This window comes from Zosterops lateralis, assembly GCF_965231275.1.
Source record: "Zosterops lateralis genome assembly, chromosome: 8".
Lineage (NCBI taxonomy): Eukaryota > Metazoa > Chordata > Aves > Passeriformes > Zosteropidae > Zosterops > Zosterops lateralis.
The window spans coordinates 9,407,966-9,433,974 of record NC_139768.1 but is presented as its reverse complement, the minus strand read 5'-3'; the positions used below and the strand labels follow the sequence as shown (position 1 = coordinate 9,433,974).

The window sequence follows — 26,009 nt, the reverse complement described above, 5'->3', positions numbered from 1 at the left end:
CCGGCCGAGCCTTCCCGAAGCGTCCCCCACCCGCGGATCCCCCACCCGCGGCCGAGAATCGGGACCGGCTCCCTGCGGGGCAGCCGCCCATCAGCCCCCGGCTTCGCTCTCCTTTGCTTGCCCGAGCTATTTTTCTCTCGCCCTGAAAAGAGCAGACAATATTGTCCATTCATCAGAAAGGCAGGAATTTGGTGCTTCTGGTTGACTCCGAGACGGGTAATTCAGGGAGAAATGAAAGCTGGATAAATGACTCGGTAGTGTGAATTAGTACGGAGGGTGCAAGGCGCCTGGCAGAGAAGTGCGATTTTATAAACAACGGCATCATCTGGCAAAAGGGTAAAGAACTGTGCAGGGCTCGCAGCTTTTCTAAAGCATCGCATTGATATTTTATAAATGGAGAAGAGGGGGGAGAGAGATACATGTGAAATATGTCCATAAGCACAGGCTGTGCAAGCACAAGGGAACATTCCCGCTCAGATCCCCACGCAGGTGCCTCTCGCCATGTGCTAAATGCTCCCTTGCTGTCTCCAAAAGAAATAGTTATATGCAATAAAATACATATAAATTAAAGTCTCCTCGTTTTGATATAAAGATTCGGGTTTCTATTATACATTTCTTATATATTGCCACGCATTCCTCTCCACAGACGAATCTATTTCAGATATGCGCGAATATCAGATATAGTTGTGAACATAACATATATACTTATAGTTACACGGGGAATCTGAGAGTTGGCAATACGTCTGGCAACGAGAGCGCTCGTTATGTATATTCTTGCATAAAGGATCGTGTGCAGTTACATTAAGTCTCATTAAGACAGTGAATAGTCGGTCCACACCGTTTCGCACACAAAATTACAATTCCAAATTCCTGATAAAGAGCAGGAGGGAACTGTCAGGAGCTGGGCTGGTCCGGTCCCCCGGCCTGGTGCCTGCACCTCCTTCCCACTGGGGTGCCACTGGACGCAGGAAACTGGAGATGGGGAGAAAAGTATTTATTCAGGGCAATTAGAAAGCAGGTACCGCTTCAAAAAATGGATTTATTAAGGGGAAAAATAAGTCGAAATTATTGTTTAAAAATGCGCATAAACGAGTCTAACAAAGTAGGGAAGCAGAAGCATATTGGCGTGTAAGGTATCACAGTGGAACTGCTTCCACTTCAGACCTCGGGATTAATCAAAGAAATCGGTGCGGCTGATGAGGAGTTATTCAGCAGCTGAGCTCTGGAAAACTGCATCCCTGCTTTCTTTATACATTTTATTATTTTCAATTGGTTTGAAAAATTAGAAGTGTTTAGAAAAAAGAAATACACATTTCTTCTTCCACCGGGCTGGAAAGCTTTGATTTTATCCCCCTCCATCCCTTCTCTCTTATCTTTTCTTCCCTTTTTATTTTTTCCTTCCTCTCAAGTTTGTGATGGGGACGGCAGGGAAGGATGCTTTTGAGAAAGAAATTGGAGAGCCTTTTTGGAGGGCACGGCTCTCCTTCGCCCCACCCTCAGCATTCCCAACTCCTGTTTTTACGGACAATGCCAGCCCTGGAAGGCAGCAGCCCGGGCGTTCTGTAACCCCCGACGCCAGGCAGGGAAGAGACAGATCAGGGCTTTCTCTGATGGTTTTCCCTTCATTGTGCTTTTAAACCTCCCCCAGGCAGGGCTCGGCAAACGCTCTTTGTCCGCTTAGGAGTGGCCGGGGCAGGGAAAGGCGAGTTCTCCCCCTCTACACGGACACCCCTCGATGCCAAAACTTTCTTAGGAAACTTGGAGGAAGACTCGGCTCAGCTTCTCACAATCGGGTAGAGATGACAAGTGCCAGAGATGCCTGTGACCATCAGCTTTAACTTTCTCTGCTTTCAGAACAGATGGGAGGGAAAACGCCTCTTTTCAGAACGGCCATCTCCTCCATCGAGTACTCTTAAGTGCAAATATTTAATGCTGTTGAATCAGAACCTCTGTCTCTTGGCTTGGCTCGCAGGCAAAGTTAAGACAAGCTGAGGGGACGGTGGGGAGCGAAAGTTCCTGACTCGAGTGGGACAAGTGGCCGCTCCCCTCCGCACTCCCTCGCTGGGCTGTCACCCCTGGCCCTGTCCAGGCACACACGGACCGCTCGGGAAATAATCCCCGGAGAGCGATTCCCATTGATCCCCGGGCGAAGGGCAGCGGATCCCATCTCTCCCCTGACGGCCGGCGGCGTGTGACGGCTGAGGGTACAGGGCGGGGGGGGAAGGGGCGGAGGGAAACAGGGGAAGAGTGGAAGAAGGACTTCTTGGGCCAATTTATCAGTTATTAAAGGACCTTTCCTGGACCTACAGAGCCCAGGGGCATTTCTCATCTCAACTCCAAATAGAAAAAAAAAAAATTTAGTCAGCTATCTTTAATCATTGACTCGAGGGCACATTTCACATCATCTCTCAAATCTGCATTTTTTATGAAGTGGCCAAAACGTGTGCTGTGTGCCTAATTTTCTCTCCCTTACAGGCGTTAAGAAGAGTAATGAGAAATCGGCTGGAAATTAACTTGCTTCTGCCCCTGCAGCCTTCTCCCCTCATGAGAGACTGGAACTTTTATCCCACTCACACACACTTTTATATCAACTGGTTCAGAGCCCGGGGGCTGCCGGGGCTGCGGGACAAGGAGGGGAGGCGGGGGGAGCTGCCCGCAGCAGAGTTGGGAGCCAGACCTGCAAAGTTCCCTTTTCTCTCCAGCTCCCAGACCAGAACAGAGATTCTTGTCACAAGGACAATGGTTGTGTTCCCGGGAAAAGGTGAAAGGCACACGAGTTACATCTCCCCCGGCTTTTACCCTTACACTCAATGTTCCTCTCTCAAACCTACTCCAAAATACTGAAAACTCAGCGCGTTCAAGAGATCCGGGGACCAGGGAGGCAGCGGATGTAGGAGGATATTTATTTTCTACGCTTTAATATACGGAAACACATTATCATTGTTGTCATTATTGCTCCTCTTATCATTACTAGTGCCTGGAGTCTTGGAGTTTTCCACCGAGGTTTGGAGTTTTCCACCGACGTGGAATACAGCGTGTAAGGGCAGGCTGTGGGGGAAAGGAGGAACCACTGCTGCCTCATTTCTTGCACCTCGAGGTGTATTTTTTGTTGCTCCCCAACAAGGCAGCTCAGCCGTGCGGCCGCTCGCTCCCTCCCCGTCCTGGGGAAAGCCGTGCCCCGGGGAAAAGCGGCTTCTTCCCTTCCCTTCCCTTCCCTCGACGTGCCGGGGAACTGTTGCTCCGGCCCACAGCGGTGCCTGGGAGCCGCTCCTGCTGCTGCCCCCGGGCTGCCGAGGGTGGAGGGGCTGCAGGGCCGGGAGTGGCAATGGAAACTGGAAGTGAACCTAAAAAAGAAAAGGGCGGCGGAAAAATAATTCTTACAGCTCAAAACAGCGTAAAGCTGAGATTTAGGAGCTCCATAAAATGCCAATGGGGAAATCACCTCGGCGCAGGCTGCCATAAATGTTTCAGCTTTTCTGTTCTAATTTTCATGTCTACCAAGTGTTTGACGGCTCTTAAAAACCACTTTACTCTTTACTTATTTTCCTTCCTTTTCTTTTCCTTTTCCTTTTATCCTTTCCTCTCTTATCCTTTCTCTTCCTCTGCCCCCTCATTCACTACTTCTGTCCACAAACGCTAGAAAGGTGTGTGTGTGGGGGGGGGGGGGGGGGGGGGGGGGGGTGGTGTTTCCCTCTTCCCATATTTTCTATTTTTCTCCCATCCTCTCCATTTATCCATCCATCCATCCATCCCCCTTTCATCATCAAATTAAACGTCCCTTTCTTTATTCAGACTTTTTTTTTTCTCTCTAATATTAGTAAAGATCAATGTCTGTCTCTCTGTCTGCCCATTTATCCCGATTTCCACCTTCTCACTTAGTTCTGTGCTTCTTTTATTTTCCCCTTCTTTGGCACATTGGCACAGGGCGTGTTCTGCTGCCGCAGTCTCTCATGGGTTTTTACGTGATCTTCCATTTTTCCTTTCCTTTTCTCCAATTCTGGCAGCGGCGAGGGGAATTCTCCCTCCTACGTGTCCCAATCCAGGCTGGGACTCCCCAGATTCCCCAAACCCTCCAGATCGCCCGGGCCCTGCAAACCCAGGCTGTCCCTAAGCACAGTGAGCCCGCAGGCCCTTTAGCTGTCGGAACCCCTTCCTTGAGATAGAAACTTGTGTTGAACTGCCTGGAGAAGGAATAAAAGGTCACAGCGACGTCTCCCCAGCTCTGGGGAGAGCATTGCCGCCCGCCCGCCTCCAGCCCCGGGGAGATTCTGGTTTTGCCACCGCCTCCAAGCGGGACCACCAGCCGGGGGCCGTGGAAACATTCTGGGAAGCGCTTTTGAGTATCTAGACGTCACCACGGGGCAGCGAGGGATGAACATTTCCGGGCTCCGGGGCTGGGGCAGCACCCCCGGGCGGGCCCGGTGCCCTGTGCCCGGCACGGCCGATCTGCACTGCCCCCTCTGGCGGGCCGGGAACGGGCCGGGCCGGGAGCCCCGAGGCAGCGGCACCGCGCCCTCCCGCCGGCTGCCCCCGAGCCGCTGCAGGGGCTCCCGGCCAGGTCTCGGCGGGGGATCTGGCTTCCCGCAGCCGGCCTGGTTTTGTGCACCGGGGCGCCACCGGAGCGCCCGCCCAGCCCGCTCGTCCCGGCGCCGCGTCCCGGTCGGTAACTGCACGCCAAGGCCCTGCACCGATGTCCCCTGGGGCAGCAAGCCCTGTGTCCATCCCTCCCAGCCCCGGCAGCACCCGGGCACCCCGTCGGACAGACCCGAAGGCAGCGAGAGCCCCTGTGGTTGCGTCCCGCGGGAGGCCGGGAGGATCCCATCCCAGGACAGCCCCAACCCACCGCCCCCAGGCATTCACCCCACCCACCCCAAACTGCTCGCAAACCCCTTCCCACTCCGCTGCTCTGACACCAGCTCAGCCACGGGAAAGGCAGCCTTTCCCCGTGCCAGCAGCATCCCTGCAACTTTGGCAGTTCAGAGAACTCCTGCTCATCTCACAGGCTGTACGGACAGCCCCGGAACAGGGGAGAGGCTCACTCCTTGTCCTGCTCCTCTCACCTCTCCCTTTGTCCTCCCCCGTTCCGCCAACACCATGAAAAAGCACCAGGTGGCCACTGGCACTAAGGGGACAGTGCGGGGCAGAGCGGCAGCGGCACGGGCATCCCGCAACTCTGGAGTCACCCCCAAACTCCCGGGAAAGGGCTGGATCTGCCTGGGCACTGCTGCGGCCGGACGGACCGCAGGGCCGGGGTCCAGCCTCTGTCCTTGCCTCTCCCCTGCCCGCTCCTCCACAGGTCCTCTTTTTTAATACCCTCTCCACCCTTCTGCCTCAGAGACGGGGAAAGGAGACCTTGGACAAGGGAAAGGCACCCATTTCCTTACAATGCTCTCAAGACAAACAGGCGAGCGATGCGCATTTCCCCCGCCACTGGAAATCGGCCCTGCTCCCCGTGTGGCTGCTGCCTGCCCTGTTACCTGTTGCACCACTTTCTGTCTCGGACTATGGGGAAAGAGCCTGTCAGTCTCCCTTTTGCACACCACAGCCCCATCAGGAGTTTATTCCTTAAACCCCTCCGTCCTGGTTTCTTTCCTAAAGGTGCGGGCAGGCAGAGCCCGAGCCCAGGGAGGAGCGGGGAGGTTTTCCCGAGGGGTACGAGCGGCCCCGGCCGGGGGGAAGAGGCGGCCGGGGCTGGCTGGGAACAGGGAGAGCCGCGCTCCCTCTGCCTCCGCATTTCCCTGGGAACTTTCTGTTACGGAGTTAACTATTAACCGCAGGAAAGCGGGCAATTTTCTCCGGAATGCCAACTATTTCCTTTATCCAGCAGATAGATGTTTGAGGTGATTGATTAATATGGAAATTGATATTAAAATATGTGTCGCAGAACACTTTCCCCGTAGCCACAGCCGCACGGAGGAACGGGCGTCCAGGGCAAACACCGCACCGAGCTGCTGCTGCCCAGGGTTCTCCTGGTCGGCCGAGAAATGTTTTAATTGTGAAATACATGCGGCTATAGTTACAATAGCTCGCGTTAATACATTTAAACTGAGTGAAAGGGCGCACAGCAGCATTCATGGGGGGGAAGACACGCCGGGGGTCCCACCACAGAAGGGGAAGGTGTTAGGATAAGGCTTGGGGCTCCCCTCGGGAGCAAAAGCCAGGGTGGGAGACCAACGTGTGGGAGGGTAAAGAGCACCTATACAGAGATTGTGTAGAGCCAAACAGGTACGCTGTAACCATTCGTGGAGCACCAGTTTGCTGCAAGGAGAAAAACAAGAAATGTTAACGGGGACGTCTGTAATTCTAGACTCGCGCTAGGTTGTACTCCAGCACAGCTTTAATGTGTCGTGTGTCCATTGAGGTGCCCGTAATTGTTCACTCTTTTTACCCTTAGCAGCACCTGCGCTCCTTGGTGAAGGGTCGCAGCCAGGAGCGCTGGCACCGAAGAGGACTGTCACACACCGGGAGACCGGGAAAAGTCCGCTTCCCGTTTATCCCCCCGGCCCCACCGCGTGCTGCTGTTCTCCCCCGGCCAGCCTCGTGCTAATTAACCTGTGCCCCTTTTAATTAAGAGAGAAGTCTCTCGGCGGTGCCCCCCGCTCTGGCTCTGCCCGACGGCGCCCCCGCCGCCCTTGCAGGGGCTGAACCCCCCGGGCAGCCCCGGCTCCGTCCCCTGGCCCGCCCCAAACTCCCAGCCCGCCCCAAACCCCCGGGCCGCCCCAAAGCCCCGGGCCGCCCGCCGAGCCGCCCCACAGCCCGCAGGGGTGGCTGCCATGGGCACCTGCCCTTCCCGGCCCGCTCGCCTCAGCCTCCTGATGATATTTTTCATCCCTCGCCCCCCCTCTTCTTCTCTCCGCCGATTCACACAAACATTTTATACAGGGAAGGGGGAATTTCCCAGTCTTTTGCTGCTTTTCCCCCCCCTCTTTCCTGGGTTTGCCCCTCTCCCCCTTGCTCCTTTCCCTTTCTGTTTCCCTGCCCCTCGCCCCCCCACCGCCGCTTGTTTGTCCCAATGCCCGGCCGATGATCGCGGTGTATGAAGTTCTAACTGGTTTGTGTCAGGCAGCGCTCTCTAAGCAGTCTGGCGTGACGGATTAAACATCAACTAGTTAAATAAAAATTAATATCAACTGCCTCCTAACTTCTAATGTCATGTTGTTTATAACTAATGAACTGATTAGGGGATAAACACATCAGGAAGACATTTCTGCTTCCCTGCTCTTTCGAGAGAGATTTGCAGAATTCAAAGTAAATCTCCCAGAGTCCTTTCTGGGTTTCTCCCGCACCAGGCTGGGGAGGGAGGACGGGGATTCCGTGGGGTTTGTTGGGGTAAGGTCGGGGGAATCCGGTGCATCTGTCAGGGTTAGCTGGACTTATTTAAACATCTCACCGAGGAAGCATTTCAGCGCGGCTGCGAGCAGGGCTCGGGCTGCAGGAGGTGAGGAAACAACCCCAGACAGATCCGGCGGCTGCTGCACACCAGGCTGGGGACGGCATCCGAGACAAATCCTCCTTGCTGCAATTATTGACTTTTGGTGCCCTGTTTTAATATTTAAAATGAAACTTTTTTTTCCTCTTTGCTTGAAGTGGCAATCGATGATTTTTTAAGTGATATGAAGGAAAGCGTTCTCTCCGCCTTCCTTATTTTTCCAGTTCTCCACTTGTCTGGGGCGTGCTTTTCGCCAGTCCGCGTTGTTAACATTTTCCTAAACACTTTAGAAAAAGAAACACATGCACACACATAACCCCCAACAGCCTCATCTTGGAGAGGTCCCAAGCTTTTAAATACTGTTTGCCCAGCACCGCCGGCTCTGACAAGACAATAATAACAGGGGAAGCTTTTTAAAACCAATTTAGCAAATGCAGAAATGTAATTTTAATGAAGAATCGATAGCAGAATGGTTCATTTTTCCTGGGACTCCTTGTTGGAGCTGAGAGAGACTTTCAATCAATGGGGAGATAGAAGGGGGGGAGTAGAAAGAGAGAAAGAAAAATATTCGTTCAGTGATGTCTTTAGCACTGGGAATTTTTCTTCTTTTCTTTAGATCTTTGTTCTATTTATTATTTATTTCTTCTCAGTCGCAAAGCCTTTATCAAAACGTGGCCGTAAGAGCAAGAAAAGAGACGAGTGGACAGATAAATGGATGGATGGATGGATGGATGGATGGATGGATGGATGGATGGATGGATAAATAATCTCTCAGAGGCGAAAAGCTAGGCTCTCACAGAGGTAAACTTCACAGGGTTGCCTTCTGTCTCCTCCAAACTAAACGGCGGGATCCCCGTCCCCCGCCACCCCACCTGGAGCGTGCCCGGAGCCCGAGGTGGGCGCTCCCGGCTCCCGGGTGGGCTGCGCCACCATCCACACCAATCCCCCGCCCCTCCCCAGCCTGAGCCCACCGCCTCCCTTTTCAACTTGGAGGAAGTTCCTCCTCTGTCCCGCGTCCCCCTCTCCCTTGCCAGCCCCACTCCGAGAACATTTTTATGGTAATAAGACAACAAATTAATCTGCTGTTGCAACAAGGCTTCCCTACAGGTAGCCAGCTCGAGGGAGGGGGGCAAGGGGAAGCAGATTCAAAGTGCAGGCGTTGTCCCCCCCTCCCGCAGGATCCCCCCCAGCCCCTTTCCTCCCTTCCTGCACAGCCCTGGTAAACTGGAGCAGGTGAGCCCCTCTCCAATTTTATAAGCAGCAGCGCTGCATTTGCTTTGATTGTTGTTTATTTTCCCCTCCTTTTAGCTTGTCCCGGCTCAGTAGAGCGGCGTTTCTTTCTCTGTGGCTTTTTTTTTTTTTTTTTTTTTTTTTTTTGGTGGTGGTGGTGGTGGTGCTCTGGTGTGTGTGTGTGTGTGTGTTGTTATCTAAACCGTTTAGTTTTGGGTGGTTGCGCCTAGATCTCGAAAGTCAGCGGGGGAAAGCAAGACACCCAAGCGGGGAGGAGAGAAACGAAGAAAAGGCCGCGGCGGATCTACTGGCTCGCAGCCGTCCCGGGGAGACGGGCCATTAGGCAGAGGAGCCATGGCTCAGAGCTCAGGGAGAGCAGGTAAGGCGGGGGGGCGCTGAATATTCAGCAGGGAGGGATGAGACCGTCACCCCCAACTCCCTCCTTTGGCAGGAGGCAGCCTGTTCCTGCTCTCCTCCGCGCACCCTCCTCGCCTTGCCAGGTCCCCCTCTAACGCTTGCCATCTCACCTGCTAAATGCCCCTTTTCCTTACGGGTGTCCGCTCTAGCACCCCTTGACAGGCCGAGTTCCCGCCGTGTTTGCCGCGGGAGCTTCGCCAGGAGCCGCAGCGGGGCCCCCAGACTCGAGTGAGAGCCGGGCCAAGCCTCGGTCCCTTCTCTTCCCTTCCCTCCCCTCCCGGCCCGGCCCGGGGGCTTTGCCTCGCCGCCCTCCAGGCGCCCGAACCGGCCCCTCCATCGGCCTTTGTCTATTTGCCCCAACCCCGGGGGTCCCTCCCGTCCGCAGAAAGTTCAGGGCATTGCTTAAACTCTCGACTCCCTCCCCACCTCGGGAAACTTTGCTGGCCGTGCCGGCTCTGGATGCCCCTCGGGCAGCCCCGAGCCGTGCCCGGGCTCTGAGGGGACCAAGCCCGGGCTCTGAGGGGACCAAGCCCGGGCTCTGAGGGGACGAAGCCCGGGCTCTGAGGGGACCAAGCCCGGGCTCTGAGGGGATGAAGCCCGGGCTCTGAGGGGACGAGGCCCGGGCTCTGAGGGGATGAAGCCCGGGCTCTGAGGGGATAAAGCGCGGGGCTGAGGCGGGCGGGGGCCGGGGCTGAGGCGGGCGGGGGCCGGGGCCGAGGCGGGCGGGGGCCGGGGCCGCCCCTGAGCCCCCCAAACCTGCCCCGCCGACGGACGCGGCTCCGGATCGCCCCCGTCTCCCAGACAGCGATTTTATGATTTGCAAACAAAGCTTCAAACAAACCCCACCGGAGAGGGTTTTTTCCTCGGCGCTGCCGCTCGCGGTAAAAGCACAATTACGCGGTTTGGTTCCCTCGAATTAAGTATATAAACAGAGCTTTTAATTTAGGGATTTTTTTTTTTTTTTTTTTTTTTTTTTTTTTTTTTTTTTTTTTGGGTGGGGGGGAAAGGATACAGAGGTTTAAAATACAAAGCTCACCGAGTGCCAGCACAGAGCCGTGCTGTGGCCCCGGCCGCCAGGCGTTTGCTGCAGGGGAGGCTTGGAAAAGAAAAGCTGCGGCGGGCGCTGGGAAGCGAGGCTGGGAACCGGAGCGAATAGCGCTGCTTTTCCTTTGTCATTTCTGCTGGAGTCGCAGGGTGAAATATCCCCCACCTAGAGAGGGTTTCAAGTGCACAAAAACAGAGAGACACGTACGGGAGGCAAATAAAAATATTCGCCCTTCAGAAAAGCACATCTCTCCTGTCGATAGTTTCCCCGTGTATAAATGTGTGCGCACCACCTCTGTAAATCTCAATATTAAACACGTTGTGTGGGAATGTATATATATGCATATACACGTGCAAGCTTATGTTTTCATAATCGAACCAATTAAATCTATTATATATGCTGTATGCTACATATAAATATGACAAAGATTCACTAAAACGTAAAAGAAAATTACAAAGGCAACGAAAAAGGCCTCCTAAACGAAAAGGCCACAGAGGCAGGTTTTTGCTATTCTGCACCGAAAATCTTCTAAGTCAAAACCGAAAAAAAAAAACCTTCAGAAAGTTTGCAAACCCCTCTGTTCCTTTTCCCTTCTGTGTTTTTAAAGGATCTGCCGAAGTCCCTTTGCATCTGAGGTTTAAATAGGGAGATCAATAGAAAACAGTTGTAATGATCTAATTAATTATGGCAAAATTAAAAGCGAGTAGAAAATCAATCTCTGATGGTGTTGAAGATGGAATTAAATTGATAGTCCATCTGTTCACCTCCTAGACCGTATAAATATGCAACCCAAGGACGGAGCTAATGGGATCGAGCTGCCTGGGAGACTCTCTCATTCCCTCTCTCTTGTTTTTTACTCCATTCCTTGCCCAAGTTGAGCCCCGTAGCCCCCGTGTTCCCGCTGTTCCCCCTCTCGCTGGAGACACGCAAAACGCTGCTCGTGTCGGGCAACTCAAACCGGCGGCAGCAGCAGCAAACCTGAGGCTACAAAGCTCTGTGGTTGGGAGGGAGAAAAAAGGCAAGCTGAGGAGGACAGCGTTCAGTGAGTGTGTGCTCCCTTAACGGGCTCTTTTTAAATCGAACGGACAAGATGATGATGACGGTGACAACGGAGTAGTTTGAGGATGTTCTCCTCCTTCTAAGCGGCTTTTTTACATTGGTCGTGGGTTCGGGAAAGTCAGCCCTTTCTGTAGCCGGATTTCTATGAAATACTCTGTGTGTTCTGTCAGGGAGAGGCGACACATTGAATTAGTTTTGTTTATCCGGTTTTCCTGACTGTGAAGCTCTAAGGGCAGAGACCCAACGGGAGGCCGGCGGTGCCGCCCTGTCCCAGCTCTGTCCCCCTTCCCCACCCCTGCCCTGTCCCCGCCGGGCCAACTTTCCCCAAGTGTGGCATCCTGGGGCTGCCACCCGCCTGCCCAGCACGGTGACACTCTGCTGAACGACCAGCGCCACTTGAAAATAAAGGAGAATCGGTGTAATTGCTAAATTACATTACTGAGTAATGTAAGAGGCATTGCTGTATTTTCCCTTAAAAAAAAAAAAATAGTAATAAATCCCCTCTTTCCCCTCTTTCCGCGGTAATTTGTAGGTGCAGAGCTAACAGCAGGGAGAGCTAGGGCGAGCTGTCAGCCTTGGAGGAGTTCCCCGCCATCCCGGCCGCTTTTTAATTGTGAAAAATTAAAGCTAGGTGCTGCGGTTCCGTTGGAAAATAACCAATGAAACCCATGATAGCATTGCCCGGCTTAGAGCTGCGTGGGGTGGGACGGTGGGGGAGGGCCGCTTAAATAAGTGAAGCTTAAATATAAATCAACTAAGACAGGGGGTCTCGGGCCCAGATCTAACCGCGTGTGCACACCCCCAGCGCGGGGGGCGAAAAGAATTGACCGCATCTCACCAAGTTGTGTCAATTTAGCTCTGCCAAACCTCGAGAGCCCACGGAGGGAGTCCCGCCGGCTTCGCCCGCCGCCCCCAGCGCCGCGCCCAGGCTGGAGCCGGTCCCGGAGCCCCGAGAGGGGGAGAAGGGGAGGGGGAAAGGGCGGGTCGGGTCGGGCTCTGCCTGCGGGGACTTCCCTCCCAAAGTTTGCCTTCCCCTCACACTTCCCCATCCGGCCAAAAAGAGTGCCCCGGGGGCGGGGGGGGTGAGCAGCCCGCAGTACCAATCGGATTTATTAATTGATGTATTGAAAAGAAAGATTGATTGACATCTCCTAATGGAAATTACAACCTGACTTCCCTGCTGCACGCTGCCCTCCCGGCTATCCCTTCATAAGGAAACCCTTGAGGCGAAAGGTAGATTTTCATTTAAAGTGCCCCAGTCCTCAATTTCACAGATTAGATACATTTTAAACACAGACGCGCATATTGCAAATTAGAAGCTAATTTAATTATAAATCAAAACTGGGCATAAATCTGCACTCACCACAAAGGATCCATTTAGCAAAACGCAACCACCTCCCCTAACCCTGGAAAACTGCCTTGCAGAAATAACACTACATATACATTGCCAAAGTTATGGATTGTGCACGGTTTAAAAACATCCACGGGACATATTTTTTTCCCCAAGCTGGGGGAGGGGTAAAGCCCCGTGTGTCAGAAATCAGCCCTTCACATGGTGACAATTTCCTTTTCTCCTAGAGACAGGAATTCTCCGACAAATAAAAGTTTGCATAGATGTAGAAGGTTGTAATTCTGAACTTACAGGCTGGGAGGGAGTCGGAAGAGGCAGATTTTTGAAGTCCAGCAGGTCAGGATCAACAGCCACGCTCACACACGCACACACACACACACACACACACAGAGCCGGGGCTCGGATTGATTGGTGACGTTTGGTTTGCAAACCTCAGAGAGGAGAGGAAGGAGGAAAGTACCAGGGTCCGAGTGAGGAGGAGGAAAGGCAGGCACCCGGGAACAACGCTCCGCGCTCGGGAAACCTCCCTCCCTGTGTCCGTCCCTCCATCCCGGATCCGCCCGTCCTCTCTCCTCTCCCGGGCTCTCCCTGACTCCGCATCCCGCCCGAGCTGCCCAGATGAGGCAGCCAGGGAAACTGGAGGGATTTGGTGTCCGCTCACAGTTCAGTCCTTCCCCGCCCCCTCCACCTTCCAGCTCCTTTTTATAAGTTAGAATTCTCCATTTCCCCCACTCTTCCTTCAATCTCTCTTTCTTTTCCTCCACTACGCTGAGAGACCCCCTCAGTTCTTTCAGCCCCTCCGTTTCCCCGCACACTTCATCCCTCTGCCTCTCCCTGTGTGTTTTCCTCCTCAGAGGCAGTAAACTCCGAGGTCATTAACAGCTGATGTTAAAGAGCTATGAGTCTTCCTGCCACTTTTTTAATTAGTCGCCTAACTTGAGTTTTGGCGGCTCCCAGCCAGGGGAAGGGAAGGAGCGAGCCCGTCTTTGCGAACGGCACAGGAGGAGAGAGAGCTAAATTCGCCCGTTTTCCCGGCTTTCCCACAAAGAGGGGAAAGGAGGAAGAAAAGTTTCCCCACCAACTTACGACCAGTTCCTCCTGAAGCCCTGCAGACTCGCATTTTCCCTCCCGCCGCCGACTGAAGCCCCGGTCCGCAGGCAGGACCCCCCGCGTCCGGCCGGGCGAGCCCCAGCCCTCACCTGCGGCTCTCGCACGGGGCCGAGGGGCCGCGCCAGGTCCTTTGTTGGTGCGTTTCCAGCCTTTGTTTAGCGGTGGAAACGAGCCTGCCTTCCCCAACCCAGCTCCCGGCGCATCCCATCCGACCGGAGAGCCTTTCCGTGGCGGAGAGAAGCGTGGGGCAGGGGCAGGGCTCGCAACAGGGCTTGGGAACCACTGCCAGAAACGCGACCGCAGCAACTTTCTCTGGAGAGCTGCGTTTGTGTGTGTATAGAAATTGCTCGGGCTCAGCTTGGCTGGGAAGGAGAAGAAGGAAAAGAAGGAAAAGAAGGAAAAAAAGGAAAAGAAGGAAGGGAGGGAGGAAGGGAGAAGGAGGAAGAGAGAGAAGGAGGAAGGGAAGGGAGGGAAGGAGGAAGGGAAGCGAGGGAAGGAGGGAGGGAAGGAGGGAAGGAGGGAAGGAGGGAAGGAGGGAAGGAGGGAAGGAGGGAAGGAAGGAAGGAAGGAAGGAAGGAAGGAAGGAAGGAAGGAAGGAAGGAAGGAAGGAAGGAAGGAAGGAAGGAAGGAAGGAAGGAAGGAAGGAAGGAAGGAAGGAAGGAAGGAAGGAAGGAAGGAAGGAAGGAAGGAAGGAAGGAAGGAGGGAAGGAGGGAAGGAGGGAAGGAGGGAAGGAGGGAAGGAAGGAAGGAAGGAAGGAAGGAAGGAAGGAAGGAAGGAAGGAAGGAAGGAAGGAAGGAAGGAAGGAAGGAAGGAAGGAAGGAAGGAAGGAAGGAAGGAAGGAAGGAAGGAAGGAAGGAAGGAAGTCCCGAGGCACATCTATCACTCTCTAGTGCATGTATGAAGAAGTCTGCTTCCAGCTTCCCCCACCGGCCCTACGGAGGGAGTGGAGCGAAGCGGTCGCCCCTCTCCCCGGCGGGTCTTTTTGTGCGATCATTTTTGGAGATGTGAATCCCAGGCAGTCATTACCACACTTTGGCCCCTCTGACTGCTGGAATTACCCTTTCCGGGGACTTTAATGGGCAAGCCATAGGGTTTTTCGCTGATCCGCAGCAGTTTTCGCTGCCTCCCCGTTTTTATGGGTGTATTATAGTTAGGGGTTATATAAATGTTTTTGCGTGTGATAACTGTAAATCCTAACATTTGCAAATCGCCCTGAGGCAAACTAACCTTGGACGGGCAGATAGAGGGAGGGAGGATCTCCCACCACTGCTGATTAAAAGGAGACTTTAATAAGCGTCTAATTCACTCATCGGGAGTTTTATGGAGAAATTAGAGGACAAAAAAAGAAGACATCTCCAGCGTGGGGGGGAGGAGGCAATAGAGGGGGGCTCCCACGCCTCTACCCCAGCGGCAGCCCAGGGCAAAAGCAAGAGACAGCTGGGCCTTGCCAGTGGCACAGTCTCCTGTCACCAAGGAGGGAAGGTTCATCTGGGCCAGCTCGGTTTTGGGTCAGAGGGGCAGCACGAAACCCCCCCCTGCCCTCAGCCCCGCTCCGGGGCACAGAAATGAGCAGGCAGACGAGCGGAGGGGCTCTGGGACTGCGGGACAGACAAAAGGAGAGGTGGGTGCCAGGAGTTTTGTGGCGAGCGGGTGAAGCCGGCCCGCGGAGGCCGCCCCGACAGGAGACAGGTCTGGGGATCCCACCTGCGGCGGGGGCTCCTCCAGCCCGCACTGGTGCGATGTTCTGGGGCAGGGATGGACTGAGGATCCAGCTCTGTGCCAGGAGCCGTGTGCCCCCTCTCTGCCTGTCTCCTTAGGGTGGGAAGGGCAGCCTGGGGAGGCCTGTGCCTGTCCCCATGTGTCTGTGGCCCGGGAGGTTTGGGGACTCGCCCCAGCTCCGGCCGTCCCGGTGCGCTTAGAGGCGGCTTTGTTGCACAAGTGTCTCTTCACATTGTTGGCTCTCCCCCCCCTCACTCTTTTTTTTTTTTTTTTTTTTTTTTTTTTTTTTTTTTTTTTTTTTTTTTTTTCTTTCCTTTTTATTTTTTTTTTCTTTTTCTTTTTCTTTTTCTTTTTCTTTTTTTTTTTTCTTTTCCCTCAATGAGGCTGCAAAAGGTCTTCGGCTTGTCTCGTTTTTGTGGCAAACGCTCTCTTGTAAAGAGGAGAGGTTAAAGTGTCGGTGACTGAATAAAGAGCAGCACACGTGGGCTATTACCATTCAGGGCAAACAAATGCAGAGAAGGGAAAAGCCAGCAGCAGGCAGGGCGAGGGGGGAGCGCAGCCCCCCCGGTACACACACGCAGCCGCCCCGCTGGCAGGGCCCGGCCGCCGGCCTCCTCTCGGCCCTGGCGTCCCCCAGACATGCAACCCACCCATGGCTCACAAAAGAGCCAGAGAAAGAGAGAGGGGGAGACATGAGGGGGTCTTAGATGGGAAAAAAAGAAAGTAGCTTTAGGGGGAATGTGCTGTGGAGTGTGAAATTGCAGCCCGTGGTGCTCCATATTGTACCAGAAGCTCTCCAAAAACTCATCCTCCAACGTGACCAGAGGTGCTTAGAGGGGGAGAGAGAGGGAGAGGGGAAGAGGGGCTCGGAGACACAGGGGGAGGGGAATGATGGGGGTCTTTTATTCTTTTCGCGCCCTCTTTCTTGTTAATTGTTCGTTTAAAACCTAACTTTATGTTTATTTGTTAAACTCGGTGACCAAGAGCAGTCCTCTTGGCAGAGCAGCTGGGGGGACGGGGAGGAGCAGCTGGACTCTGGCTGCCTCCCCCCCCCCCTGCCCGGCCCTGCCCGGCCCTGTGCACCCCCCAGAAACCTCCCACAGCCTCTGTCCTGCACATCTCCACTACTGCCCGGCACCTCCGCCTGCCCCATCACCCGCTATCCTCTGCTGTGACCAGACCACAGCACCCCTGCAGCGGAGATGTGGATATTCCCTTCATCTGGGTGCTGGTTGGCGAGAGGCAGCAAGAAATCTCAGGGCAGAGATCATTCTGTCCTCAGACAAACCACCCCAAAAGCCGTCCAAGAATGTTTTATCAAAGCGTCCCCTAACTTGAAGGTCCCTGTGACACTCACACACATGCCGATCCTTCCCTTAAATGCTCACATCTTTGTGTGGTGTGTGTGTGTGAGGGGGGTGTTATCATTTTTCCCCTCGGTCTTTTCACAGACGGGGATTTCGCCACCAACTTTCTCATGCTGAAAGTTAAATTAGTTGACGCAGAAACAACGCGTCAGAAAAATACAACTATAAAGTCAGCGTAGATTTATTCTGTGAATTCATAAATATGGTGCTGAGAATATTTAAGGTTGAGCTAAACCACCTCCAAAGTACCAACATTTAGGCTGCAAGCGTTTGTGCACTTGACAGGGGGAAAAACACAGGGTGTGGAGCCGAGAACTGAGCGACATCTCTCTGGTGTATAAACCCAAAACTTCTGCACCGTCCTGCATCTTATAGTCACAGACCGCGTTTAGCTGTTTTCCAGCATAATTGGCTACAGACGACACACAGAAAACAGGGAACCAAGGTGGACGCAAGTCCCGGCTCTGGTTCCCTCCAGGCCGGAGCCCTCCCAGGGGCTCCCCCGCCCGACCCCCTTTGTCCCCGGGCACGGAGCCCTTCCCGGGCGGGCAGAGGAGCAGGGAGCGGCTCCGGGAGCAGCGCCTGTAGAGCCCGCTTCCCAAGGACGAGGACAGGCGGCAAGTTAGGGCAGCCAAGGCAGCAGGGAAGAACTCAAAGGACTTGGAAGGGAAGCTGACGGGGCCCTCGAGGTTGTGTGTATTGGAACCAAGGGTGGGAAACAGGATCAATGGAGGAGATTTCGACCTGATCAGCTGGAGAAAGCCGGCTAATGAAGCAGATCGAAAGATGGCTATCATTGCAACTCCCCCCAAAAAGTTTATTTTTCTTGAAATTTCCGCAGAGAGGCGGCCGCCTCTTTTGAAGTGTAAATGTTTCTAGCTTGGGGGAAGGCGGCGCGGGGAGGGGGGGGAAGGCTGGGTTAAAGAAGAAGGGGGAGATTCTCAGATTCTCTTTGAGAAAAAGAAATAAAAGCAGGAGAGAAAAAAGGAAAAGGAAAGCAAAGCAAAGCAAAGATTAATCTAAAGTGGGAGAGGGAAATAAGGACACAGGGCTCGTGAAGTGGAATAGACGCAAAGCCATGGGAGTGGAAAGAGGCCCGTGGTGTTGGCCTCGCCTGGCCCCTCAGGGCACACGGCAGTGCCCGGGGAGGGCGGACAGCTCGGGATTCTTAATTTGGGCTGGCAGAAATTGTTCAGTGGATTTAAATGTTGACAAAGTAATACTTCCAGGAAGCCTGGTGTGGGAAGGCGCACCAGGTGATATTGTGGGATGTGTGGTGGAGGAAGGGGACAACAAACAGAGAGCCTTCCCTTCCCTTCCCTTCCCTTCCCTTCCCTTCCCTTCCCTTCCCTTCCCTTCCCTTCCCTTCCCTTCCCTTCCCTTCCCTTCCCTTCCCTTCCCTTCCCTTCCCTTCCCTTCCCTTCCCTTCCCTTCCCTTCCCTTCCCTTCCCTTCCCTTCCCTTCCCTTCCCTTCCCTTCCCTTCCCTTCCCTTCCCTTCCCTTCCCTTCCCTTCCCTTCCCTTCCCTTCCCTTCCCTTCCCTTCCCTTCCCTTCCCTCTCCTTAGAAGGCTGCCTTGTTCTCCCAGCTCAGGGCTCCCCGGGTTACTCGGGTTACTTCCGCGCCGTGGGATTGAGGCTTCGTGTCGCAGGGCGCTCATTTTGTGTATTTCTCGAGCCTGCTACTCCTGTATTTCTTCTCAGTCATATGAGAAAATAGTGAAGAAACTAAGGCAAGATACATTATTGGGAGGAGGTTTGGGATTCGCCGGCTGCCCCAGCACCAAACAGTTTTTTCCTAACCGTACAACTGGCCACAAAGGCTCAGAGCATCTCTGAGAGAGGGTCCATGAGCTCACCAAGTGTTAGTGCAGGTCAGGGAGTTCCCTTCCACCCGGCACTGCCGGGGGCTCCGGCCCGCACCTCCCGCTCTGCCCTCGGGCTGGGCTGTGCCCGAGCCCGGCCCCAGCGCGGGGGCAACCGGGGCTGCCTGGGGCGGGCGGGAGGCCGGGGGAGACCGCTGGAAGACCAGAAGCGACCTAGAGCGGTCAGTGACGGGGAGTTGTAACAGGGAGCTGTAAGAGGGACCTTTCCAGGCACGGGCAACGGGAGTGGCGGGAGGGGCTCCCGGCAGCGGCCACAAGCGGCATCCCGGCCCCGCCGTTGTCCCAGCGTTGCCGTGCCGTGCCGTGCCGGGCCGTGCCGTGCCGTGCCGTGCCGTGCCGTGCCGGGCCGTGCCGTGCCGTGCCGGGCCGTGCCGTGCCGGGCCGTGCCGTGCCGTGCCGGGCCGTGCCGTGCCGTGCCGTGCCGTGCCGTGCCGGGCCGTGCCGTGCCGTGCCGGGCCGTGCCGTGCCGTGCCGTGCCGTGCCGTGCCCGGTATCCCGGCGGGATGGCGGCACTCCGGGCCCGCCGCCGGCCCCGCTCCGCTCCGCCAGGCGACCGGAGGGCTCCATCTAGAGGCCGCGGCGGGGAGCGCGGCCGCCCCGCACCTGAGCCCGGGGCCCTGAGCGCTGCGCGGGGCGGTCCCGCCGCGGCCGGGCCGGGCTCGGGGCTCGGGGCGGGAGCGCCGATGAGGGATGAGGGACCGGCCGGCTGGGCCAGCTCAGAGCCATAGAGCGCCCACGGTGAGCGGGGCACCCGGGCGGGCAGGGGCAGCCCCTCAGCTCGGCGTGCGGGGAGAGTTCCCGGGAGAGACGGGCGGCAGCGCGGATCCCGAGCGGGCAGCGCAGAGCCCCCCGAGCCCCTGGAAAATTCACCGTGTGCGGGAGCTGCTGCCAGGGCCGGCCAGGGCCGCCTCAGCCGTGCCCGCCGCTCCTGTCCAGCCCCGCAGCCACCGAGCACTCACTTCTATGGAGTCCCGGTGGTGTAACAAAAAAAAATTATTTTTCCAAATCATCTTTTTTTTTTTTTTTTTTTTTTTTTTTTTTTTTTTTCACACAAGGGAAAGAGCGAGAGAGAGGAGAGAGAAAGATAAAACATCAGCTGAAGTGCCAAAATGATTTATGAGACAGTGGAAAATATTTCATAAAGATCTCTCAGACATTCTTTACTTAAAGCGGTTAGAAGAAAAAAAAGGGGGGGGGGGGGATGTTTTGTGGTAGATAAGCAGAGGGATGGGGAAGGATGAAGGAAGAAAAGAGAAGGAAATACATTTCAGGTGATGGTAAACTCCCAAGTCTGAAAATCAAAATTGAACTCATAGCGATTTCTGTCCTGCCTTTTTGCCCCTGGTTATTACCCTAAGAAGGTGATTCTTACTTGCTCTATATTGCTCTGCTAGGTCAAAGCCATGTCTATTTTAGCAGTAGACTTATTCATAAAATACTTTTAAAATCCTGCTCTAGCATAAGCGAGGAAAAAAAAAAAAAAAGGAAGAAAAACGCCAAAAAAAAAAAAAAAAAAAAAAAAAAAAAAGACAGAGAGAGAGAGAGAGAGAGAGAAGCAGCACAGATGTGGAAAGTGTGAGGTTGGATTTGCTGCTATTTCCCCAAATGTATGTGAGGGAAAACTTTGCAGTGACTGAAGTGGGCCTAATCTCTTGGTGTGAAGAGGTGCGAGAAGCTTTGCTTGCGCTTTCCTTCTCCCTCTGTCTCGTTCTTTCGTTCTCTCCGTCTGGCTTCTATTTACTTTTCTTTCTTTTCCTTCTTTATACATTCCTCCCTTGATCTCTCTCTCCTCTGGCTGCCTCTCTCCTTTTTCTTTTCCTTCTCCTCTCTCCCTCACCTCCTTTTTTCCTTTCTCCCACACTAAGCCTCACACCACGGGAGCCTTGATGTGTATCGAATCCCCCTCCCGTCCCGCTTTACCCCGAGTAAAGTCTCCGCTTAAAAAAAAAAAAACAAAAAAAACGCGGAGCGTGAGAAGGAAGGCGAAACTAGCAAGGCGTGTGTGCCTGTGCTAAATAAGGGAGTTGAGGATCCCGAGTGACAACAAAGCGGGGCTGCGGTGTGTTCCCGCGGGCCGGGCCGGGCAGGGCCGCACACACGGCCCGGGGCGCTCCGGGAGCGGGGCCGGGGCTCCCCCGCGCCGGGTCCCGCAGGCAGCGCCCCCCCCGCGCCGAGCGCCGCCGGCCCGGCCCTCCTCTCTCTCCTCTCCTCTCCTCTCCTCTCCCCTCTCCTCTCCTCTCCTGGCCGCGCTCGGCTCGGCGCGCTGGCGAATCAGAGAGTGTCGGAATCTATTGCCTTTGTCTGACAAGTCATCCATCTCCGGGGAGGCGGGCGGGGGGCTGAGGGCGCTGCGGCTTTTAGAGAGACACACACCGGGAGCGGAGGCTCCAGTCTCCGGCCCCGGCTTCTCGCAAGCACTTCCCACCTCGGGCGAAAGTCCGCCGGGCGCCGGATCCGCCGCCCGGCCGAGAGGAGGGGTCGCGCCCGCCCGCCGCTCGCCGCTTTCCCGGGGATTGCTACTCCGCTTTGAACTTAAATGAACTAACCCCGGATCGCGGGAGGAGGAGGAGGAGGAGGAGGAGGGAGAGCCGCGTCCTCCCGCGCCTTGTGCCGCCTGCCCGCCGGCCGCACCTTGCTCCGGCACCCCCTCCCCGCCGCCGGGGATGCTCTGAGCCCTCCCAGCCATGACAGCCACCTGCCCCCCGCCGCCGCCAGCCCCTCGCTCCCGCGGACTCTGCTGACTCCCCCAAGGCCGGCTCAGCCCTCCCGCCCCCCGGAAAGTACTTGGCTGCCCGCTCCGCCGGGCCGGGGGCCCCGCGCATCCCGCCGCTTCCCTCCCCTCTCCTCCTCGTGTGCTTTTTTTGTTTTGTTTTGTTTTCCTTTTTTTTTTTTTTTTTTTAATTTTTTTCTCCCCTAAGTCTTGAAGTTGAGTTTTAGAGGCGACACGGCGGCTTCAGCCGATTTCTTCCCCTTCCTTTGCCTCCCCATGGATATGCACTGCAAAGCAGACCCCTTCTCAGCAATGCACCGTGAGTACTGGAGCCCGGCTCCTTCCGCTGCTCTCCCTTTCTCATCCCTCCATTCCTCCTTCCCCAACCATCCTTCCTTACCTGATCCTCCTTCAGGTCCACCTTTTCCCCTGGCCGATGCGGGGTTTAGAGAGGCGTTCAGAAGGCAGGAGGGACGCTGCAGCAGGGCAGGGTGAGGATGCCGGGCAGGCTGAGCGGAGCAGAGCCCCGAGCCCGCAGCGGGGCCGGGAGCCCCAGCCCGAGGGCAGGGGACAGGGACAGGCTGTGCCCTGAGCGCGCCAGAGAAACCCCCCTCCGAACCAGAGCTCCGCCAATACACCTTCCCCGCCGCCCCTGAGACAACAAGAGTTTATTCTGACTCGTGTTAACCCCTTTCCCTGTCCGTGCCCAGCCGGGCCGGGACTGGCCGCAGCCCCCGAGGCTTTAACCCCTCACATTTCCCCGCCACCCCACGCTGTTTGCGCTTTGATTTCGGTGGCAGAGAGGGAAGACGCCAGTTTCGAATTAATGGCGGGTTAGTCCTGGTGGCTGTTCCGTGAGTGGTTTTGGTTTGGCGAAAGGTTGGACTGCGGGGAAAAAAATAGGACAATTGTATGGCTGGGAGATGAAGTGGCTCCCGAGAAGTCACGATCCCCCCTGGTTTATTTACCAGATACCCCGTGTGAATTTTAAATACTTTCCTGGCACAGAGGAAAGGGCATTCGGGCTACATTTTCAATTTTAAAAGGCTTTCTTAAGAGGGGGACGAAGGAAGGCGAAAAGCCCCCTTTACCAGGGATTGTAAGAAGGAATTTTCAATGATTTTAATTAAACCGCAGGAGAGAAAATAATTCCGAGATTTAAATTGAAGAAGAAAAAAATACAAATAGAAAACCGAGATTGAGAGTATGTTGAGTCAGGAAATGAATAATTAAGAGCAATTTGTAACTTTTGACACCGAAACTTTTTGAGGACACGCCCTGCCTGCTGCATAAAACACAAATCGAAAAGATAGAAAATGGAAATTCTCGAAGTTTAAAAAAAATCCCTGTTTTGCCTTGAGAAGGAAGGCGCAGAAATATAAACCCAGGATTAAATCCCCAAACGCGGGTGTAGGCAATGCCTGTTTCCTGGTAACTGATTTCCAGAATACATTGCTTAAAATGTCTTAAAGCTTCCAGAGAGCTTTAGCATCAAACCCTCCTTTACATTAGACATTATTTTTAGTTTTCGGCGGTGCGATCTGTTTCCAGGCGCGATGTCAGTAATTCCGGCTCCAGCACGATCCCAAACATGTCAGCAGATGAAAGAGGCATTTCACTGTCGATGATTTAAAAAAAAAAAAAAAAAAAAAAAAAAAAACAACTCCAGGGAGATTCCTGACCAATTTTTGGCTTCCGATTCGGGAAAAAAATAATAATAATAATAAAACAACAAACCAAAAAAACCTTAAAAAAAAAAAAAAAATAAAAAAAGCCACCAAATCTAAACAAAACAAAAGACCTCACCAACATTTGATTCGTTTCATAAAGTGTATTTCTAGAGCTGCAGAGCTGGATTTTATTCAGCAATTATACAGATGCGGGAAGGGGCTCCTGACACACAGACACACAGACAGACAGACAGACAGACACTCACGATGGGTACGACAGCGGCACGACCGAGTCTGTGCAGATACAGATGCCGGCACTTTACACGCAGATAAATAGACCTAAATATCTGACTGCTCCGATAGAAAGAATCTTAGAAAACCACGGGGCAGAACAAAACAAACTCGTGTGAAAAAAAAAAAAAATAAAATAAAAATAGCCGGACCGCAATAATTTGAATTATTAATTTTTAATCTCTTTGCATCTGTTGCCTTTTAATACTTTGTAAGGCGAGTTATAATAGGTGCTCTGAATTATTTATCGTGGAGTTGCCGGAGAAATTGCTGTCTTGTAACTTTAGAGGCAACATGTGCAGAAGGGGTTCTGAACAAATGAAGGGAGAACACAACAAAATACCCGCGGGTTTTAGTAGAGGAAGATAAATATCCCCCGTCCCCTCTGAAACCTTAAATATGTTTTTTAAAAGAGTAAGAAAAGAATAAATAAAAAAAAAAAATAAGCCCGGTTCAGCGGGGAACGAGGAGAAAGGCAGCGGGCGCCCCGGCCGATGGGGCTGGGAGGGGACGTGTGAAGGTGTTACTGGAGGGGTGGGGGAGATGGGAAAAACTCTATTTGTGCGAAAGGACTTGGATCGATCGCAGGGCAATGAGAGTTTCCACTAAGTTCAGAGCCAATAAGTCAGTGTCAGAAGCAGGAGAGAGAAAAAAAAAACCTCAACGAAAATACAAACAGATCATTTTTCAGCAAACAGCGAAACGAACTAAGATCTCTCGGCGAGGAAAACACGGGAGGTTGGGGTTATGTGAAAGGAAAGCTTTAATACAGAGTGACTCCACAGCTCTATCAGCGGGGTATTCCGGGGACAGGGGCGCTCAGGTAGCAGCGGGGCTGTGACCGCCTGCGAGCGGCATCTCCCCGTGCCCTGGCAACGGGAGCTGCTCTCGGCTCCAACGCAGACCTTTGATTCACCACCAACTGTCTCGTTGCGTCCCAAAAGGAGATATTTCCCTTTATCCCCGTCATTCCGTTTCTCGTGCCCACACTTAGCAGGTGCATACTTTTTTTTTTTTTTTTTTTCGCCCTAAGTTATTTCTAGAAATGGAGAAAGACAGATCCGGGTTTAAAAAGCGATCCTAGCAGTACTATATGAGAGAGAGAAGGTTTTTTGCCTGGTAAAGGGGTAACAGAGGAAAATGGAGAATTTAAATTGTCCCTGATTTAGATTTGTGTGGTGGGGAAAAAACCCAACCCGGAACAGTTCTAGTCTGTGGGTTCGGGTTTTTTTGGTTTTTTTTTTTCCCTGGAAAATTTTTCTTGTAAAGATCGAAAGCTAATGAGAGAGAGGCTCTGCCTGTAAAGGAGCACCAGCTGCAGCACTCAAAATATTTTCTTTCTCTCTGTCTGTCTCTCCATTTCTTCCCCTTTCTCTTTTTCTCTGCGAGTCCTTTCAACTCGCATCCCCAAATAACGGGCTGGGGCTGCTCGCATGGGGGACACGCCGCGGGGCGAGGAGGGCGGAGTTCGCCACGAACTGTAATTGACAACGCGATAGAAAATCCTGGAAAGAAAATGAGAGAAAAAGCCCAGGGGTAAAGAGAAGGGGGACTGCGGCAGAGTCCGCCCGGAGCCTCGAAGAGGTCGAGCTCTGGAGTTTGGGAGCGCATCCCTGCCTCGCTCTGGGGAGAGCAGCGGGCGCTCGTTCCGTGTTCGGCCCATCACAATGGCCCCGAGAATCCTCCGCTCCGGCATCCCCCAGACCGGCACCGCGGGGCCACAGCGGCGCGGGGAGGGAGGGACACAGCCCACGGGAAGGTGGAGAACAACCTCGGGAAAAATCATTCTGCCTTCCCTTTCCATTCTTTCTCTTTCTCTCCATTTCTTTCTTTCCATTTCTTTCTTTCCATTTCTTTCTTTCTTTCTTTCTTTCTTTCTTTCTTTCTTTCTTTCTTTCTTTCTTTCTTTCTTTCTTTCTTTCTCTCTCTCTCTCTTTCTCTCTTTCTCTCTTTCTCTCTTTCTCTCTTTCTCTCTTTCTCTCTTTCTCTCTTTCTCTCTCTCTTGTTACCTCTTTCTCCCATTTTCTCGTTCTCCCTGTTTTTAGTTCCTTCTTTCCCCCTTTCTCCCTGTTTCTCTTCTCTCGCTTCCCCACGTCCTGTTCCCCCACTCTCGACCCCCCGCCATCCCCTCCATCCATCTGTAATGACTGGAGATTTTTTGCAGTGCGAGCGGTAAAGAATCCACGACTAACGGTGTGTTTCTGGTGTGCGTGGGTTGTTGTGTGTGTGTTTTGTTGTTTTTTTTTTCTCTTTCCCCAGCAGGGCACGGGGGTGTGAACCAGCTCGGGGGGGTGTTTGTGAACGGCAGGCCCCTACCTGACGTGGTGAGACAAAGGATAGTGGAGCTGGCTCACCAGGGGGTGCGACCCTGTGACATTTCCAGGCAGCTGCGGGTCAGCCACGGTTGTGTCAGCAAGATCTTGGGCAGGTAAGGAAAAAGAGGCAGCTCCTTCCCCTCCCCTGAGACCGCAGCGTTGCATCCTTTCCCCATTCCAGTGTGACCTCCCGCCCTCCCCGCGGCACCGGGCTCTCCCCCCACGACCCCGGGGCACCTCGGCTCAGGGGGAGCCGCGCTGAGCAGGGCCCCCTCCTCCAGCTGCCAAGGACGTGCTTCTCCCCCGCCTCCCCCCTTCCCTCACCGCCCGTGTTTGAAAACTCCTGGGAAGACAAAATATTTTGAGAAGGGTGGGTAGGAGGGCGGGAAAGAGAAAGAACGGGAGAAAGAAA

The 26,009-nt window shown here is 54.1% G+C and overlaps 1 protein-coding gene and 1 long non-coding RNA gene across 10 annotated transcripts in view; one reads left to right on the top strand and one right to left on the bottom strand.

Moving 5' to 3' along the window:
- The window catches only part of LOC310912214, a 53,675-nt gene extending 39,956 nt beyond the window's left edge, over positions 1 to 13,719 (bottom strand). The window contains exon 1 of the long non-coding RNA XR_014590632.1: positions 12,823 to 13,719. This is a non-coding gene — a long non-coding RNA (uncharacterized lncRNA). The remainder of the gene's footprint in view (positions 1 to 12,822) is intronic.
- PAX2 (paired box 2) overlaps positions 7,310 to 26,009 on the top strand; it is a 102,528-nt gene continuing 83,828 nt past the window's right edge. For 3 of the 9 annotated variants that reach the window (XM_083866573.1, XM_083866574.1, XM_083866567.1), the window contains exons 1-3: positions 8,870 to 9,038; positions 21,530 to 21,640; positions 25,542 to 25,710. In XM_083866573.1, the coding sequence (XP_083722699.1) occupies positions 9,014 to 9,038; positions 21,530 to 21,640; positions 25,542 to 25,710 (305 nt within the window). In that variant the 5' untranslated portion in view covers positions 8,870 to 9,013. Of the gene's footprint in view, positions 7,439 to 8,430; positions 8,488 to 8,607; positions 8,663 to 8,869; positions 9,039 to 21,529; positions 21,641 to 25,541; positions 25,711 to 26,009 lie in introns of those variants that run through there. The other 6 variants (XM_083866571.1, XM_083866572.1, XM_083866570.1 and 3 more) reach the window with 6 other exon arrangements.